At 42.4% G+C, this 16,547-nt stretch overlaps 4 protein-coding genes across 4 annotated transcripts; 3 read left to right on the top strand and 1 right to left on the bottom strand.

The window, feature by feature from the left end:
* Window positions 1–2,300: 2,300 nt before the first annotated feature.
* On the top strand, window positions 2,301–3,746 carry AK88_03254 (DEAD-box ATP-dependent RNA helicase 6; the record flags this gene model as incomplete). The annotated part of the gene is made up of 2 exons (XM_012480875.1): window positions 2,301–2,691; window positions 2,836–3,746. 2 exons carry the CDS (start codon window positions 2,301–2,303, stop codon window positions 3,744–3,746), a joined length of 1,302 nt encoding a protein of 433 aa, XP_012336298.1.
* A 3,304-nt stretch (window positions 3,747–7,050) lies between these two features.
* Window positions 7,051–8,026, top strand: AK88_03253 (histone H2A.V; the record flags this gene model as incomplete). The annotated part of the gene is made up of 3 exons (XM_012480874.1): window positions 7,051–7,144; window positions 7,460–7,711; window positions 7,896–8,026. 3 exons carry the CDS (start codon window positions 7,051–7,053, stop codon window positions 8,024–8,026), a joined length of 477 nt encoding a protein of 158 aa, XP_012336297.1.
* A 1,783-nt stretch (window positions 8,027–9,809) lies between these two features.
* On the top strand, window positions 9,810–11,320 carry AK88_03252 (uncharacterized protein; the record flags this gene model as incomplete). The annotated part of the gene is made up of 2 exons (XM_012480873.1): window positions 9,810–10,958; window positions 11,096–11,320. 2 exons carry the CDS (start codon window positions 9,810–9,812, stop codon window positions 11,318–11,320), a joined length of 1,374 nt encoding a protein of 457 aa, XP_012336296.1.
* A 453-nt stretch (window positions 11,321–11,773) lies between these two features.
* On the bottom strand, window positions 11,774–16,514 carry AK88_03251 (uncharacterized protein; the record flags this gene model as incomplete). Its single annotated transcript, XM_012480872.1, has 2 exons — window positions 11,774–15,925; window positions 16,092–16,514. 2 exons carry the CDS (start codon window positions 16,512–16,514, stop codon window positions 11,774–11,776), a joined length of 4,575 nt encoding a protein of 1,524 aa, XP_012336295.1.
* Between the last annotated feature and the right edge of the window lie 33 nt (window positions 16,515–16,547).

The raw sequence follows: 16,547 nt of genomic DNA, 5'->3' as shown, positions 1-16,547 counted from the left end.
ACATGATAATTATAAATAAGTAATTTTTTGTAAAAGCGTTTAACCTGTGTAATAAACCGAGTGAGCGTATCTGAAGGTAAGCCTGTTCCACTTCATCCCTGTGGACCCCACCCCTATATGTGCACTGCTCATCGTTCGTTACGTTGTGTGTTTCCAACACACTCATTTTGTTCCTGTAATGTAATCACCTCCTCCTTACGTACATGGCCTTTCCACACGTGCCTTTTTAATCTGCCCCTTTGCACATGGTCTCGCCGGTGCACACGTAGGTACCCCTTCCATCCTATGTAACAAGCGTCCTTGCACGCGGTATGCATATTCCGTCCTATGCCACCTCCTTTTTCTTTTTTTTTTTTTTTTACAACGGTGTATTGTAGCATATGCACATTTATATTACCTTGTATGTACGTGAGCGGATAGTTGGACAGCCGACCCATGCGCAGCTGCCTACTGTGCAAGACCAGACAGTGCACCGTTCTTAGCTTTACACACTGTATGCAACTGTTTAGTGCAACTACCCAACTGCTCCACATCGCCGTCTACTTCCCTTTTTCGATTTTATCTAATAATTACGGCTGCGCTCTTGCCCATTTTTCTTGCTCATGCTTAACTCCAGCTCAATAGAGAACATTTGGATGCACTACACACAAATGCACAACTACATTTATATAAACCTCTTTTTTTTTTTTATATACTTGTTTTTTCCTATTCGAGTGATATCGTGCCGATTGTCCCTATAGAGAACATGTGCCTCCGAGTGTTCGTGTGAATGCTATATGCGTGAAACATTCATGTGACACCATTTTTCATCTCCACACTTTTGCACAAATGTATGTTTTTGCGTACTGAACTAGTTTAGGGATTCCGTTGTTGCGTTGTTCCCTTTATTTATTTTATTTTTTTTTTTCTGCGCAGACTATGTGCGTCCCATGTATGTACGCTGGTAGGTCAGCATGTGTACGTACAAGTGTAGATTGCCAAAAGGCACGGGCGGAAGGGCACACATATGTACATATATATATATCTATATACACATGCTCATATGTATTCACACCCTTGCTGTGCGTAACATCCTCGGTCATATCTACATGAGCATGTAGTGCGAGCTACATTGTACATATCTTTTTTTTTGTTTTCTTTTTTTTTACCCTTTTTCTTCACCCCTTTTTTTTTTTTTAAATTCTTTCATTTTATTTATTTAAATTTCCTTCTTCCCTTTTTTTTTTTTTTTACCCTATAGGTTTAAAGATAATTTCGTTTTTTATTTTTTTTTATTTGAATAACACCAATAGAGTCATTTAAAGAAAAAAAAGAAGAAAAAAAAAAAAAAAAAAAAAATGCAGATTTGGAAAACCTTTTTATCCTTCACCAGACCATAAGCGCCCATACACATAAGCAAAATTTACCCTACCTCATCGCATCGTGTGATATCTCCTGAATACTACATTCCATTTCGTCGCTTCACTGTTTCGTCGTTACGTCACTTCACCGTTAAAAATCATTACGTCATTTTCACCTTTTTTTTTTTTTTTTTCCTGCGCCTTCACTTTTACATTTCGCTTCTTTTTTTTTTTTTGTATCTTTAAAAGCTTCCCCCTTCACCCCTCTGTTTTCTTCGCCCGCCCCCCCCCTTCATTATGTACGCTATTATTATGCAGAAAATTTTAGCTGTTTGGGCTTTATATGTTTATGTAGTTTAATCCAACCCTGTAAACCCATTTTCCCTGTTTTGTTCCTTTGCGCTGCTTTGCCGTTGCTTGGTTTGCCCCCCTGCGTCATTTACCCATTGGGTATTAATCCTTTGCAGCTTTTACTTCTTTGCATTTTTTGCTTTATATTTTTCTACGAGCCCCACTGTTTTTTTTTTTTTCTTTTTTTACATCTTTCCTTCTCCTGCTGCGTTATTTTCATTACCATTACTCGCCTGCGCGCAACATCTCCCCCACCCCCTGTTCGTTTTGTTTCATACCGAGTGCGACTTGAAAATAAAAGGAAGCACATAAAACTACGTGGCTTTCTTACCCCGCGATTCACAAACTGCATCCCCACGTCCGTGTATTAACCCATTTGATCATCTACAGTGTGTGAGTATAAGTGGCCTCTCTCGCAAGAGCGTACGGAGTGGTCGCCCGCCAGAAAAATATTGCAAGACAACTCGACAGATCATCCCGCTGTGTGGACACGGAACCGGCGCTGAACCGCCACTAAAGTGACACTAAAGTGACGCTAAAGTGACACACAAAGTGACTCTAAAGTGACTTTAAACCGACGCTGAACCGCCAACCAACCCGAGCAGCAAAATGAGCTATAGAACCAACTGCGCCACTCCGAACGTTTTGAATAACTCAAATGAAAACAACTTAAACAAAATAGACGACAACGCCAATGGTCCTTTTGACGAAAACTGGAAAAAGAGAATTCTGGAGCCACTCAAAGACCACAGATACAGAACGGAAGATGTGACCAAGACAAAGGGAAATGAATTTGAGGATTATTTTTTAAAAAGAGAACTTCTTATGGGCATATTTGAGAAGGGCTATGAGAAGCCATCTCCCATTCAAGAGGAAAGCATCCCCGTGGCGCTTGCCGGGAAAAACATTTTGGCGCGGGCCAAGAATGGCACAGGGAAGACCGCGGCCTTTGCAATTCCTCTCCTGGAAAAGTGCAACACTCACAAGAATTTCATTCAAGGTAGGCTTGTTGTGGAGTGCGATCAGCCTGCCGTTGAGAAGAACGTATAGGCTAACGGACAGGGCAGCGGCGCCTTCCCACTGTCACCACCTCATCACTTCTAAAATGCCTACTCATGTTACCCCCTCCCCGTCACCCTCATAGGACTCATCCTCGTGCCGACGCGAGAACTCGCCCTGCAGACATCAGCCATGATCAAGGAACTTGGGAAACACATGAAGATCCAATGCATGGTTACCACAGGAGGAACGTCGCTCCGAGAAGACATCATGCGACTCTACAACATCGTGCACATCTTATGTGGAACACCAGGAAGAATACTCGACCTGGCAAACAAAGACGTAGCGAACCTATCAGGGTGTCACATAATGGTCATGGATGAAGCGGATAAATTATTATCACCAGAATTCCAACCCATCGTTGAAGAATTAATGAAATTTTTACCCAAGGAAAAACAAATATTAATGTACTCAGCTACTTTCCCCGTCACGGTAAAGGAGTTTAGACAAATCTACCTCTCAGATGCTCACGAAATAAATCTTATGGATGAGCTAACCTTAAAAGGAATTACCCAGTACTATGCCTTTGTAAAGGAAAGGCAAAAGGTACATTGCCTAAATACGCTTTTTGCCAAACTTCAAATAAATCAAGCCATTATCTTCTGCAATAGCATAACTAGAGTAGAGTTACTAGCCAAAAAAATCACAGAATTAGGTTACAGCTCTTTCTACATACATGCAAGAATGTCGCAGACTCATCGAAACCGAGTATTTCATGATTTTCGAAATGGAGCTTGTAGATGTTTAGTTTCTTCCGATTTATTTACAAGGGGTATAGATATACAGTCTGTTAATGTTGTTATAAATTTTGATTTCCCCAAAAATTCGGAGACGTACCTTCATAGAATTGGTCGATCTGGCAGATATGGCCACCTGGGATTAGCCATTAACTTGATTACCTATGAGGACCGTTTCAATTTGTACAAAATCGAGTTGGAGCTCGGTACCGAGATTCAGCCTATTCCGAATGAAATCGACCCTTCCCTCTACACCTAATTCGTTCCCTCGGTTGCTCCGTGGAACGGGAGGTGAAAGGCGCTAAAGGGCAAACTGCCATGTGTGCAATCTGTAAATACGCGCGAACCATGCTTTATCCCCGCCCACCCTCTACATGCACATCCAATCTCACATATGTAGTATGTTTGCACCAACCGCTATACATACCGAGTGCATACAACATCTTTGCACTATGCACTTGGTATGCAAATGCCATGTAAATTTCCTTGCATTTGGTGTGCACGCCATGCACAGGTGCGCCACGCGCGCCCCCCTATTCGTACACATACTTCCATACAGCGTCTTATATAAGCATATATATGTATATATATTATATGGTATGTCCACACGTATGTATGCGTACGTTGTAAATGTATGACAAGCCTTTACGTGCATTTACTTCATTCTTCCCTCTTCTACGCCCACGAAAATCTCCAGCTCACCTACCACACATATGATATAGCAAACCTTCCATCACGCGCACACATCAACCATGAGCTGTTCCATTCTTCCCATTTTATTTTTTTTTTAAATTCCATTGACGTCTACATTGGAGTATAAATTAATTAAAACATAATGAAACAATATACAACGGATTATACATATATGTATATATGCCAACATATATATATTCACATTTGTACATTTTTTTTTTTTTTTTTTTTTTGTTAAAACGTTTTTTTATAATTACACCAAATTAAACACGAGAAAATGAATATAATTGATCAATTAGGAATTATGCATACGTGAATCTCGGCACAGGTGATTAAGAGGAAGGCGTGGAAGTAAATCGGCATCGCAACTGCAGTTTAAGGACCTATTACGGTGCACTTGCTTTTCCCTGTAATATGGGGACCCCACACATTGGGCAAACCATAGGTGTGTATCACATCATTTTCGTGAACATTAAGGAGGGTTACTTTGAAATATAAAGTGTAAACACATGCTCCCTTTCGAGCACATACCGGTCTCAAGCACCTACACATCACAGACAAAGGGGTTTACAAAACTGATGAAAAGTGGTAATTCTACCCACGTGTGTGCGCATGTCCAAAAGAGTGCTACCCCTGCACATCTTTTACATGTACCGTTTAGGTAAAAATTGTCCAAAAATTTTTTTTTTTCCCTTTTCACCTGAATGTTCAGGCATTTATGCATGTTTATTCGATTATTCGTTTTATTATTATTTTTATTTTTTTAAACACCTAAATGGACCAGGAGTTACAGTGTGGAGTGCCTGTTTTTATGCGAATTTTTCGTGGGGCTACACAATTACTAAAAATCAATACAGAGATAACTAGAAGGCGCTATAAAAATATGCTTTACTCTACCTGAGTATATTGGTGCGCACACGCTTGAGTCCTTAACTTATAGTTCAGCTGAGTTTAATTTGGCCCACCTTTCTTTCTCGCCGCCTCCATCGCATAAGAAAAAAGGAAAACACACCAACTAGTGTGGACGAATGGCATGGTTTCTTTTTTTCCATGGCTTTGTACATCACGAAGGTGCTTGCGCTAAAAGAGGAGGTATCAAACGTATTATTATTGTTATTCATTGCTATTATTACTGAGGTTGTTATTATTATACGAGCGTTATAAAGCATGCTCCCCCTTTTCACATTTTAACCCCCACCACCAGGCAGGGAATGCCAAAGCATAGCCCACTACATTATTACGATTACAGAGGAACATTTTTAAAACACCCCTTTGGGGGGAATAAAAGGATATAGCCATTCGAACAGCTACATGTCAGAAGTGATATGTCTGTATACACACAAAATGTGTTGCAAAAAAAAAAAAAAAAATTCGTAAATTTTCACCATTGTTTCACATCAAAACGGAAAGAAGGTACATTTCACGAGAAGAGTTGTTCCTGCGGATATTTTCCTTTTTAATCAGGTAGAGTCACTGTCATGATTTTTATTTTTGTTTTTCCCAACCTGTTCAACGATTAAATCTAAAGAACAATATAAACACTCCTGTAAGCACCTGCTATTATAACTAATCGCCGAACGTGCGTATACAATGTGCCAATGTATGCAAATTTTTTTTCACTTTGCTGTAAGAGAGGGAAACGCGCAAGAGGGAGGTGAATACCTTTGAACAGGAGTGAAAAGCACAAAGCCGAAAATTTTATCCCACATTCAAACGAATTTTTACATTGCTATATGGTATGAAAAAGAATAAACCAACTGGACGCACATACTAGGGCTTGTGTGTATATGTGTTGCTTCGTTTTATGCTCCAGTCACTTGGGAAAAAAAAAAAAATAATAGAACGAGGGGAACCTTACATCGTCCATTTTAAGCAAAAGGTATGTTATCGAGATGTCAGCTGAGGCCTTTTTCCGTTCTTTGGAGTTTATGCGTCATGAGTGCGACGATACGGAGCACATCCAGTCCCCTAGGGCATTATCATCGCCAGAGTGAAAACCTTAACTTTCGCGTATATCCATCGAGCGTACCACGCGTCACTAAATTTTAAAAGTTTATACGCGCGTACGGGGCGAAACAAAAAAATGTCTTAAACTTTTTTGTTCACTTGTTCTTGGCAAATGGCACGCTCTGTACACGTCCGCGCTTTGCTCACACGCATTTTTGTTGGGTTGCCTATTTTGAGAAAAATCATGACATGTTTGAGTCAAAGAGCATTACATTGCGTTGATTTTTTTCACATCAGGCGGTAAATGAGGAGTTTATATTTTCCTCTTGACAAATTGCGAATACTTGTATGTATATATATATGTATATAAATATATTACACCATGCTCGCAAAAAGGGGCAAATGCTGATTACGTAAAAACGTTGCTGCCGGGGCAATTTATTTTATTTATTTATTTTTTTTTTTACCCCATTTCGGCATGCGTTCACTTTGCCTTTGTTCGAAATGCGGAAAAAAAAAAAAAAAAATGGCCGGCAGAAATGCGCGCCAATGCGGGCAATGGGCACAATTAAGCGCATTCGGGCGATTTAATATATTATTTATTTTATTTCAAATTTATTTCGTTTATTTCGTTGCGTTCGGGTTTCGTTCTCATCGTTCCTTTGTTCGTTTCGTTTTGCCAAAAATTTTGCAAATCGCCAACATTTTTTTTTTTTTTTTTTTTTTTTTTTGTTACTAACATTCGCAAAGATAAAAAAAGCATAATTATACAATTATAAAACTGCGAAACTGCTATTGTAACTTTTTCCTCGCAATTCAACAACTCGCGAATTTTAAGGAAATTTCACGCGCATAAATTTATTTGTCAACAATTCGCAGCCTCCCGTAAAACTTAAGTTCCATTTTTTATTCACTTATCAAATATGGAAGTTCCAGGAAAAGTGATTGGTGGTAAAGTAGGAGGAAAGGTTGGAGGTAAAGTCCTTGGTCTTGGTAAAGGAGGAAAGGGAAAAACAGGTTAGGAACGAGTTAGCACTGAAGGCGGCCCACTCACTGTATGCCGTTGCGCTTATCAGAGACCTTCCGTTCGCACCATTAACGTTGCTTATGTTACTTTACACGTTACTTACGTTCTTTTTATACGGTTTACCCAATTTTTTTTTTGCCCAACCGAATATGCAACGTTTTTAACGCACCCTCTGCATGTGAAAAGTGGGGACAATAATTATCCCCCACCCCTTGGTTCGTGACACCTCTGCATTCTTTCACATGGAATGTTGTGCTCTGCGTCGACCCATAACGCACGCCACTCCTCGCCGTCCCCCATCCCAGGTTCTGGTAAAACCAAGAAGGCACCACTGTCCCGAGCATCGAGAGCAGGTTTACAATTCCCAGTAGGAAGAGTCCACAGAATGTTAAAAACGAGAATTTCTTCAGACGGAAGAGTTGGATCCACTGCAGCTGTTTATGCAGCGGCCATTTTGGAGTACCTCACTGCCGAAGTTTTAGAATTGGCAGGAAATGCAACCAAGGATTTGAAAGTGAAGAGAATTACGCCCAGACATTTGCAGCTAGCTATTAGAGGTAATTTTTTTTTTTTTTGCCCATGTTAATGTGCATTGTGCGACTAGCCAAGTTGTATGTCAAAAATTTATTTGTGTCTTCATTACGTAGTTCTACAACTCTGCGCGCGTGATCAAATGGTCATCGATGCAGCGTTGAAACCGTGAACATGATTTCATGATGTCTCCCCATTTCTTCCCCACAGGTGACGAAGAGTTGGATACACTTATAAAGGCAACTATTGCTGGAGGTGGAGTCATTCCACACATCCACAAGGCCTTGATGAACAAAGTGCCAGTGCCACCCACCCAGGCCAAGAAGCCAAAGAAAAACTAGGGGTGAAAAATGTAACGTATTTGTGCTGCGAACTCTTCTTGCAGCCATGACGTTTGGCCACCTCCCCCTTCCCTACGCAATCACATGCACGTGTGTGTATGTACCTACCTATGGGTTGTGTGCATATGCCCCATACGCCCGTGGACACATTTTTACAATACCACACACGTCGACATCCTCATATATATACAAACAGCTAGCTGGCTACATTGGTACATGCGCAAGTCTAAATATTTTTCGTTTTTTTAATTTCTGTCCAGTGTTACCTTGCATTAATGTCTTTTTTAATGTTACGCTTGAGAAGCGTGCATGGCACTTTGTTCAGTTGCGCTGCACAGACGCACAGTGTGTAGACCTACGCGTGTGCACGCTTGGTCCCATGCCTTGACCCCGTACTTTAGTGAACTTACACAACATGGCCTCTTCCCTTGACGCACACATATATGACTCATATTCCCATCATGATAAACACACCTTAATTGTTAAAGATCACGTAAATATTACATCATTACTGTACGCATAAATCATCAGAAATTTTTTTTTTTTTTCTCTTTTTGGTCAACCCATTACACCCGTTGTGAAGACAACCGGGTTAGAAACTCCATTGCAACGGATTTACACCTTTTTTTTTTTTTTTTTTTTTTCCTCTCATTTTTTGAGATGAATGAACAATATAAGTCATATTTTAACCATGCCCGGGGGGTACATATAAAAGTACGTCTATATGTGCACTCTTCTCGCTCGACATGTGAGACTTTCCATTTTCTCAACGAAAAAAGTTGGGCGGTTCAAAATAGGGTTGCCTCAAACGAGCTAGGGAAGTAAAAGCCGTTTAAACGGGTTGAGTTCTTTAAACGCGTTGCACAGTTGCTGCCTTGATTTGCTCACAAGGGGTGCGCATAAGCGGAAACTTCGCACCGTTAAACACCGCAGCACGGCACTTGTACGCTGGCAGGCGCAGGCTTAAGGTAGGGACAAGCCACGTGCAAGTATTATGCCACAAACCCTAAATCTTCCACTCTACTGCAAAAATGCGGACCATTTGAAAACTTCCATGGTATCCACGTTGTGTAATCCGTATTGAGCAGCCCGTGTAACCTCGTCTACCGTTACATATGTCGAGTCGACGAAGGAGGCCCACTGCAACATCCAGAGGAAGTGATGATATGCAGACCAGAATACCTTTTATAGCAATTTCGTATGACATCATTGTGACTCTTAAAAGGGGTAAAAAATAACCGAATGTAGAAATTTCCCGTTCTATAAAATTTTTTTTTTTTTTTACATTTCTATAGCAAAGTTGGTGGAGCAGCAAAATTGTGTAGCGCCTTTCTTCACCTCCGACACGTGCACAGATGTTGTCGCATTATAGGGGGCTAACCTTCGTCCGAATCAATAGCAGCGAACCCGCTTATGTATATGCGCATACATGGCTGTACATTCGCATACCCATGTACACGTAAGTCCTTTCAGCCAATCTCCATTAAAACAGTATTCAAATTTTCTGCACATCTCTCCAGGGGGGCTGAAAAAAAAATGGAAGAGGAAACAACCCACTCCACTATAGCGGCAGATGGATAACGCAGCATAAAGGGGAAGCAAACTTGGGCAAGCGAGAAGCGAGGAACCGTCAGTTCGTAGTTTGGCCGAAATGATTTGGCATTTACGACCGCTTCATCTTTCGGTAACCTCTGTTTAACCGCAGCTGAACCGCCAACTACCGCAACGACATGGTGGAAAGGGGGGAAGAAGAGCAACGAGCTGATGCCAGCGTAGCGCTAATATGTTCCATCGGGCGAGCGCGACCCTCTTCGCCTGTTTATGTTACGCCCTGACGCTTTATAACATCCCGTCCAAGTATGCGCATGCGGTTAGCCCCAAAAGGCAAATCACAAACCCATTTTTCCTACCCACACATTTTAACGGAGTCTTCAGTCCCAGCAGGAAAACATTTCACATAAGAAACGCTAATAGGAAGGGTTGTGCTGTTACTGTGCCCACTTACACCACGGAACATGGTGAAGAGAAGAAATATATAGAGGCGTACTACTCCGAGGGCGAGAGAGCCAAGTGCTCCCCGCTCCACTCACAAGGGGGTGACGTCGCCCCTGGGGCAGACACCAACGTAGGTGTTGTCAGATTAACCGGGAAGAAGAAGCTAGACGAGCCCAACGATAATGCGATGAAAGATGGACCGAAGCACGACAGTACAACATCAGCAGTGAATCCACCGCAGGATGAACCGATGAACTCAGGGAGAGAAACCCGAATAGTAAAGTACGAACAGAAGGACCGTGTAAAGCCCCCCTTAAACGAGCCCCAAGCGGCTACTCACACCGCCAAATATGCTAACCATGACAACGATGCGAACGGTGTCACCACTTCGCCGAAGCAGGAAGAAGACCAGCCTCCCCCTGCCCCCGCGCAGCTACAACAAAAGAGGAAAAAAAAAAAAATACAAAATGAAGAGGTTCGGAAAAAGCTATCCGAGCTAGCCAAACTCAGATGGAGAGATCAAGAAGAACGAAAAAAATTGTTAAGATGTAAAAATCAATTTAGGCATTCTGAAAAAACGAAACAATTATTATCATACAAAATTAAATTAAAATGGACAGACGAAAATTATCGCAAAAGCATTATTGAAAAAACCAGGATATTTAATCAGGACGAAAATACCAAAAGGAGGAAATCAATTTTACTTAGACAAAAGTGGAAAACAAAAGAGTTTCGCGACAAAATGCTAAGTGGCAGGAAGCCCTTCACGTTGGAGAGGCGAAAGAGGATCTCCGAGATTATTAAGCAGAAGTGGCGGGAAGACGATTACAAGCAGAAAACGCTGCAGGCCATAAAGGACAACTACAAGAAAAGGAAGTTGCAGGTGGGCCTCAACCCCAACTTTAACTACGTCCAAAACGCCATGCTCTTCAAGCGGGTAAGTAACAACGATGGAGCGATTAAGCGCTTCACCGCTTCGATACGTGAGTGCGGCTTTTTGAGAACGCGCACGCCGCAACGATAACCCGATTTCACTTCACACCGCACCACGTTACCCGAACCCCCTCCTCGCAGCTCGGACTCATCGCCCCCAAAATAAGATTCTTCCCCAGCATTCACAGGGAAAAGCTCCGCGGGAAAAAAAAAAGAAAAAAAAAGAAAAAGGAGGGAAAGGACCCAGAGAACTACAAGGAGAACTGGAGAAACATCTACGACAGTCTTTTGGACACAAAGGAGTTTGAGCATTCGCTGGTCTACATGAACCACGTCGGCAACTTGAGCGTCAGCACAAATACGTGATGAGCGGCCATGCAGAAACAGGCAAAGGTGTAGTGCTGGAAAAAGAAATCACAAATCGGAGACACGTGCCGAAGTTAGACGGCCAAATTAATACACAAAAAAAAAAAAAAAAAAAAAATCTGGGCAGTAGACGGGCAGGTAGATAACATACCTACCCCGCAGGACGAATGCACCTCCTTCCAATCACACGAAGGGGGCGTTCCGCTACTGGGGGCTAGAAAAAAAAAAAGGGCTGTTAAGGAATCATCCTCACGGAAAAGTAAAACTTCACTTCAGTATGATCTGTCCTACAATATATTGGTTGCTACTTCATCGGGGTTATTTCCCCCCCCCCCCTGCTGATGAGCACGCGGGTATGCACAACTGTGTAACGCATATTTGCACACATGGTTATATATATATGTGTGCCCTTCTCCATGGAGTGTGCTGGTCATGAAGGATATATCCCCTACGTCAGAACTTAATACGTGACGTAGACCCCCTTCCGGGATCTTCACTCAAGGTACCTCTTTTTATATTATTATATTGCAAACTGAGTAGCACGCCTTGTCGACATTCTTCACCGATTGAGTTTGTTTCCTGCGAAGGGGTCTGTACCTCCCTATTTGACTTGCATCGCTTGGAGGGAAACTTGTTTAAAAGCTGTGCCAATTTATTTATATAAACAGAATTTTTCAAATTATTATGATCTAAATTTATGAAGACGTCATCCCCAATTTTTATTTTTTTTTTTTCCTTCTTTTTTTGTAGCTGAAAAATGTGCTTGAAATATTTCAACGTGATTGGGAAAGAATCATTATCAATTACGTTCATGGAGAAGTCCAATTTTTTCACAACAATAAAATTACATGTACAGAAACTTGAGAGGAATGAAGAGTAGAGGGAACTTTTGATGTTATTGCCGGAGAGTAGAAGTTTGTGCAACTTTCGTTTTTTGTAGTGTATCTTGTCTGATGCTTCACTCACAGTTGTGTTTGTTAATGCCAATGACAGAGCTAACAAGCTTCTGTAGGTAAAATTATTCCATCTCAAATCTAGTACTTTTAAATTCTTCAACTTGTCCTTTTTTATAAGTGTGCATATGTACATGAGGGCATCATCATTTAATTTATTTGAGCATAACTTTAATTTCTTTAGCATGGAAAAATTTGCTTGTTGAATTCTTTTTCTTGGAAAAGTACACAGGCACTCGTGTAGTTCCTCCTTGAGAGAATCCTCTGACGTATTTTCGTCGCTGCCCGAGCCGCTGTGGATGTTGTAGGCATTCGCTGGACTGTCTAGCGAGGTCCTTTCATTATCCACGCCCCTTGCTTCTCCTCCCACATTTACTTCGCCCCCCACACTTGCGTCGCCATTCACGGTTTCTTCCTTCAACCGAATTGCCTCTCCTCCCACAGTTGCTTCCTTCCCCAAGACGAAGTAGTCATAAAACTGGTCCACGCTAAAACGGGCAACTTTTTTTTTCCTCTTCACAACAATCCTGTAATCCCCGTTGCCAGCACCATTTGAGGGGGAACCCTTCCCCTCGAAGAAACCTTCCAAACTACTTTCTCTCTCATCTTCGCGTCCACATGGTTGCTTCGTCTCTGTGACATCCCCGCGCAAAGTACGTTTCCCCTTCCGCTTCTTCACATAATTGGTGTTAAAGTATAAGAGCAAATTGTCCTGCTGTCTGGCGGAAAGCACTTCGCCGCGCAAATTTCGAAAATCTGGAGGCCTCGTCCAAAATATACTGTTACACACAAAATGCATATTTTTCAAATTGTTCCTTTTCTGATAAGACAAAAAAACGCTAAGGTAAGAATAATAAATCTGACATCGAATGACCTTAATCGTATGAACATTTTTAAAAAGAAGTAGGAGTAGCGAAATGAAAAACGAAATTGTAGCATCCACGAAACAATCATTAATGTGTAAACACACAATCTCGGGTACATTCCTTCTTAACAACTCTTCTAAAATGTATTTTACATGACCCAACATTTTCCTGCCATCATAAATCTTGGATAAATATATTTGCCCATTTTTTATCTTCCTTTTAAACTTCTGCGAGATGCATTTCCTTTTAATATTTTTCAAACATAAAAAAATGTTAAATATATTTCTCTGGCTCTTTTCACAATGTATGAAGTAGGACTCGTACCAAATGGGACACGACGGGGTAGTAGCCACGTAACCGCTTCTAATCGACTCCTTTACGTTTTTGTTTTTCCGTTGTTTGCCCCCCCTACCACAGGAAGCTTCCCCACGGGAGTCACCCAAATTGGCCGTCCACAAAGCTTCATCTTCCCCTTTGCCTTCCACCACCACGCTACCCTTCTGCCCAATGACATTATTTAAATGCCTCAACTGGTGCAATATTTTTCTCCTGTCTGATAATTCCCCATCCACGTAACCACCACTCTTCCCAAGCAAAGACGTCCTACCGCCATCCCCCTCTCCCTCGGTGTTCTCTCCCGAACTGCTACTCATCTTTGTGTACTTTATTTCGTTCCAGCTCTTTAGCAATTTAACCTCCTCCTCTGTGAAGAAAAAGTTGGCACGGTTACTCCTCAGAAGGAATGTAAACAGGCCCTTGTTTATCTTATCAAAGTAATGCTTCTTCAATTTTTTTCTCACCTCCTTTTGGTATATTAAATAATGGATGAGCTTTTCCAATTCATTTTTTTTTTTTTTGTCTTCAATAACTAGGGAGTAGTTCCTTTCGATTTTCAAATTTATTTTTATCTTTTTAATTTCCTTCATAATCCGTATGATGTTTTTTATTGCTTCGAAGAAAATGTCCTTTTCTGCGTGGAAGTTGCTCCATCCCTTGTTGCTGGGCACTTCCCCTTGGCCTGCGTCCACCTGTTGGTCATTCAGCGGAAGCTGCCCACTTGTCCCCCCTCGGTACGGCTGTCCGTACCCGCCACTGCCCCTCCAGGACAAGTCCCGCGAACTATTACAATTAACCTCTAAGCCTTTAAACGGGGGGACCAGCGCATCACACTCGCTTCTAGCGATAAGGTGATCATCTCGACTGTACATTCGTGCGGAAGGTGGAAAAAAAGGCATTCTTCCTTCTCCCTCTTGGGTGTAAGCTTCTCCACATGGATGAACATCTTGACCTGTTCTTGCATCCTCCCAGGGGTTTAAGACATTCCCCTGTGATTTACCCGCGTAGCATTCGTCCTTCCTTGCACTACTTTCACACATGTATACACCTCCACTGAGCACTCCATTTCCAAATTCCCCATTCGACTGCCTCATCCATGTGTTGATAAAATGGAGCCCATCACTATGCGCCTCTTCCAGGTTATTACTAAGGGACTTAAATTTGGGCAACACCCTCCCGTTAGTAACACAACCACCACGATAATTCTTGTTGATCAAATGGTAAAGCGGATTTCCACTTTGGTCCTTTCCTTCCACACGACATGGATGCATCACTTCTACCCCTCCTTTCATTTTCATGTTCCCTACGTTGGACATATCTGTGCCCGTATAAACTGTCCTCCTGCATGTGTACTCACTTGGCACACTTTTCCTGCTCCCACTGATGGTTATCCGCTTCTCCATCGTCTTCTCGCTTTGAACACTCCGCAACCTCTGCCTCTGATTTTGTCTCCACGGGGGCTGCACAGAATCCTTCCCGCATCCATAATAACACAACAATGGAAACTCTTCCCCATCCAGTCGTTTACCTACACAATTGGGAGGTGCACAAAATGGGGTTTTCATTTCTGTACTCTGTTCAGCACCGTCTTCTACATTGACTGGTTTTCCTCTCCACGTGTGGAATCCCTCTGCGCTTTTTTTACTTGAGTGCACCACAGAGTGGTTACCCGAAATGTCGTGGTAAGGTGGTGACCGTAAACATGAAGCACTGTTCTTTATGTTTCCCCTTTCCACATGACCATTTGCATGGCTACTCACATCACCATATGGATAACCATATGGACTATTCACTTCCTTCCCATCGTCGTCACTTCCGCACACGGACCCGTTTATCTCCCCGTGTTCGTCATCACTCATTTTTTTTTCCGCCAAAAAGATTTCTCCATCCAGCGCGTCAGCGTCTTCACTGCAGGGCGTTGTGTCCTCGCCTCGACCACCTGCGCCTTCTGTATGTTGGCTAACTTGGTCAACCGCGTCCATGGCCACTTCGCTGTTCGCCTCCTCCACTGCTTCCATTCCCCCTTGTGCGGTGCTACTACCCCCCGCGTTGCTCGTCATGCTGCAGGTAATCGAGTCGAAGCCTTGTGTGCACGACGGACTGCTTCCTCTACACTTGGCAGGTTTACTAATAAAATGGTTCGCGCCTAGAAGATGGCGGTCTAAACCTTGTGTCCTTTCGTTTCCCTCGCTGTGCTCTCCCTTTCGACGCAGCGAGTTGCGTGTTGGCTGGGCTGCCACTTCAGCCACTGCTTCTGCTTCTACTGCGGCTTCCTCCGATTGTTCCCCTTCCAGGCTACTGTTCCAATCATGATGGCGTCGTGGACTCACGCAGCGCGCCCTAGGTAGTACGACCCCTCTGGCGACTTCCTCAACACCCTCCACTGATCTGTATTTACCTGGCAGTTGCCCGATTCGTCCCTCCCTAGTGTTGCACCTTTTTACACAAACCTTACAACTTGCAAGTGGTAATAGGGCATTTAAAATTTTTTCTTTTTTTTTTTCCACTTGTTCTCGCAGCGGTGTTATTTTTTTTCCCCCTGTTCCCAGTGTGTTTATTTTTTTCTGCTCCTTTTGCAGCTTTTCGTTTTTTTTTTTTTTTTTTTTTTTTTTTCACAATTCTTAGCTTTCCCTGTTCTTGCACAAACAGGTTGACAATGTTACAATCAAATGTAGAGTCAACACTCTCATTAATTTTTTTTAACGTAAGAATTATATTTTTATATTCGCTAAACTGGTTGTCGCTGGGCGTAGAATTATCTACAGTCGTTTGCGTTAGGGAACAGTTGTGCCCCCCATCTTTTAATTTCTCGCCCAGGGGTGTGCATGTGTCGTGTTCCCAGGCTTCTTCCACATCGTTAGGCCCTCCCGGTTCATCTTGATCATCCTTCTCTAGCACATCCTCGTCACACTCGTCATCACTTGCAACAACCGGTTCTACGCTGTGGAACGAGTTGGTTCCTTCACTCTTCAAGAATTTTATTCCTTCATCAAAAAGGTTGTTGTCGCTTTCGGCCGCAGTCAAGTTATCGTCGATCATGCTCAGCGGTGAGTAACAACAGAAAAAAAAAAA

This window comes from Plasmodium fragile (genome assembly GCF_000956335.1).
Source record: "Plasmodium fragile strain nilgiri unplaced genomic scaffold supercont1.36, whole genome shotgun sequence".
In the NCBI taxonomy this organism is placed as follows: Eukaryota; Apicomplexa; class Aconoidasida; order Haemosporida; family Plasmodiidae; genus Plasmodium; species Plasmodium fragile.
This window is presented reverse-complemented; position numbering and strand designations above follow the sequence as displayed.